Raw genomic sequence first — 3531 nt, forward strand, 5'->3', positions numbered from 1 at the left:
GGGGAGGGAGCCCTTCTCAGGGGAATCAGGTAAGTCTCTTACCCGCTGTGGAAGCGGCGTTGCCTGTCGTGACGGGCGCGGGGGTTCAGGAGTCGGCGCCATCTTGGATGTGGCGGGCGCCGCGTCTTTCCCCTTCTGAGCGCGTGGACGGGAGCCGGGCATCTCCACTGGATTTCTGTCCATATGCCGCTTGTCTGGCGTGTGGGGAGACTTCGGAGGGGGGTTTGGTGCGATTCTGGAGGCTGTAACAGCCGTTAAAGATGTGTCAGGACCGGATCGGCAGCGGAGCTCAGGAGAGAGCTTCTTCACATCCCTCTGCCGGAACCGGAAGTCCTTTCACACTCAGCTTCTATTTCAATTGTTGAGAAGCAATTTATGATAAGTTTGGCCATCACATTTTTAAGTTATATAGACATCACATTTTTAAGTTATATAGAAACACGTTTACTACTTCTTTCATTGCACCAGAAAACGTAAGAGCAGTGATCGATCATTGTGGAAATTGTTCCCTTTTATAAATGCGTATTCGTTATAAATAGTTATTTTTTTTGTAACATACAGGGTGAGATTTAATAGGATGAGAGATTCAGAAAGTGAGAGATTTGGTAAGAAATCTCCAGTTTTTTTTAAAGCGGCAATCATTTACACTGCAAAATCAAACTTTTTTTGAAGTGTAAAAGATTGGCGCTTTAAAAAACTGGAGATTTCTTACCAAATCTCTCACTTTCTGAATTTCTCATCCTATTAAATCTCACCCATAGTATCTGGTCTTCTATTGTATCCAGCTGTAAGGCGCTGGTTCCTGTTCTGCTTACTCATTGTTGTTCTCTGTAATTGAGCTCTGTGTATCTCTTGTGGCACCATACAAATAAAGGATAATAATCTACCGCACAGGAAACTAAATGCCAGTTATACTAGAATGTACAAAACGGTAATAATAGAGGAGCTTTCAGTCTTCACAGGATTTCCATAAAATGAAAACACGATTAAGTTTTCTTCCCAAATAGATGATATCAGCAGGTGCGACCATGTTTTTAACACTGTAAAAGTGAAGGCTGACACATTGCGCCCAGACAGTAAATGCAGAAGATCCTTCCATTCCAGGAGGCCGATTCAGATGATACGCCAGTATGTGAAGCATATACTGCTGGACTTTCCACCACGTATACTCTGCATTTCTTGTAATTATTCAACCCTTTCCCATACACATGAAATCCACACTTAAGACAGAAGAATAATACCCCTTTTATAGCAATCCTCCGATCCTGGATTTTGCCGGGGTAACCTGGGTCCCAACTTTGTGTGAATGGGAAACTCATTGAACCAGGGACCCACCAGGTAGTCTGCGGAGTGAATAGTCTAACTCAGGTGCCGGATGACTGCCTGACAGTTGGGAATCCTACGGTCAGTACTCAGACATCGGAATCCTGACTGTTTAAATGCCCGACAGTCAGGATCCCAACTGACAGGGGCGGTTCTACCTTGTGGGGGTGGGGCTTCTTTTCGCTCACCCCCGTCTGAGCACCGGCAGTTGGGTTTCAATACTGACAGTTGTATCCCGATTGTCGGACCGCCATACCACACCGATCTAACTCATGTTATACTAAAAGTATGCTGGGTCATCTAGTGTGTATAAGGCTTTACAATGAAAATAAAATAACAGTTCTCTTTATAAATCTCATATGATTCATCAGTGAGGACTCTGCTATCCAGGCTGTGCCATTGTTTGATAAGGGGTCAATATCTGTAGGGTAAATACTGTCTGATTTTGCATGTCGCCCACAGATGTTAGACATCTTTATTGTGACACTGTAAATTTAGATTTCAGTTTAAACACACCCCACCCAAATCTAACTCTCTGCACATGTTACATCTGCCCCACCTACAGTGTAAAATGATTCCATTACATCAGCAGACCACCGAGCAGACAGCCAATAGGACGTAAAATAAACGAGTGGTCTACAACCAAGTTGTAAAAAATATGAAATATTTATTTGATAATGGTTACAAGCATCAATAACGTGATTTTTTATTAAAGTTACTATTAACATTCCTGAGCTGTAAATAGGCACGTTATCATGTTATCCCATGAATAAGACATACAATATTTATATCAACATCCACCTGCCTTAGAGAAGTTTATGAAACTAACCGGCCATTGTGCTCTTGCTGCACCTGAACCACAGCTGCAACTCCAACTGGCACCAACTCATGCTAGAATAATGCTCAAGATCCCAGCCTGCAGCAAAAATATGGACAACACTCATACAAAGAAAAGAAAAAAGTTAACAAAATAGGTATAAAAAAACACACTGAATTTTCACCACATGCATAAAAAAAACAAATAAAAACACTAATTTTTAAGGCACATGATTAAGTGGCACTACAGAGTGGACATACCCATTGCCAGAAATAGGATAAAAAAATAATAATGACATGATGCAGTAGACATGGGAATCCTGTACAACAGAACACAACATATTAAGACCATCTGTGGTCTGGGGAGAAGGGAGGAGGAATTTATTATTCCAGGTTACGGAGTAGTGTTCATTCTAGCATCTTTCAAAAACCTGTGCAGTTCCTCTTCCCTGCATCTCTCTGTACCGTGGTGCTTCTAGAACAGTCTGATCTGTGTTTCAGCCCTGATCTGCAGATCGGACATGTGTTAGAGGAACTGCACAGGGTTTTGAAAGATGCAGGGTTCTAGAATGACCGCTAAGAAAGCTTCCTAGGCTGCTAGTTAGCCTGTTGGAATAACAGCTATTTTTAGTAAAGAAGGTGGCAGACAATAGGAAGCTTCCTCAACTGCAGTAATAATTCCTCCTTACAGATCTCCATCCCTGAAGTTTCTCCATGTAATCAATATCAGGGTCAGCATTGAGGTTTGTGCTACTTTGGATGAGAGATATCATATGGACGTTGGGCTACACAAGCTTCTGCTACAGTATTCTATAGTGCGGCAAGGCGGCATCCATTGTCTAGCTGCTAGAAGGGTCTGCAATGTTCTTCATAGAGAAACCTCTCCCTTTAGTTGATTTGAACCATAGGAGATCCAGCATATAATATACACCAGATGGTTGTATGGACCAAATAATCAAACCATACAACACAGCTGTAGCATATTACTTTTTGTACCCCACAGGAGTCCTCTCCCACTCCTACCACTTATAAGAACCAGTCCATAGCCTCACACCGCAAGCAGCGCCATTTCTCGGCTTCCCGCGTCTGTGCCATTCCCAATCAACTTCTTGGCCCATTTATGGAGACGACTGTACAAAGGAAAGCCTTTGTTCTCCCGGTACAGATACACCCCAGTTATATCATTCCATTGAGGGCTTGGCTGGGCCTCATCCACAGCGTATTCTTGCACCATTTCTTTCTCGTCTTTATCCAATGCCACAAAGCCGAAAAACTGTTTGACATTGCTGGCGGCGAGGATCTTTGCATGGACTCCAGCAGTACGGCTGAAGAGGTCTTTCTCAGAGTAGCGGTACTGGTCCCAATATGCCTGCTGATGGTAGCTCAGAGGGG

The 3531-nt window shown here is 43.2% G+C and overlaps 1 protein-coding gene across 3 annotated transcripts in view; it reads right to left on the reverse strand.

Moving 5' to 3' along the window:
• Positions 1 to 1970: 1970 nt before the first annotated feature.
• Positions 1971 to 3531, reverse strand: part of CALHM2 (calcium homeostasis modulator family member 2) — a 30910-nt gene continuing 29349 nt past the window's right edge. For all 3 annotated transcript variants that reach the window (XM_083149266.1, XM_083149268.1, XM_083149265.1), the window contains one exon: positions 1971 to 3531. This exon is cut by the window's right edge and continues 73 nt beyond it. In XM_083149266.1, the coding sequence (XP_083005392.1) occupies positions 3188 to 3531 (344 nt within the window). In that variant the 3' untranslated portion in view covers positions 1971 to 3187.

This window comes from Crinia signifera, chromosome 6 (assembly GCF_055691185.1).
Source record: "Crinia signifera chromosome 6, ASM5569118v1, whole genome shotgun sequence".
NCBI lineage: Eukaryota > Metazoa > Chordata > Amphibia > Anura > Myobatrachidae > Crinia > Crinia signifera.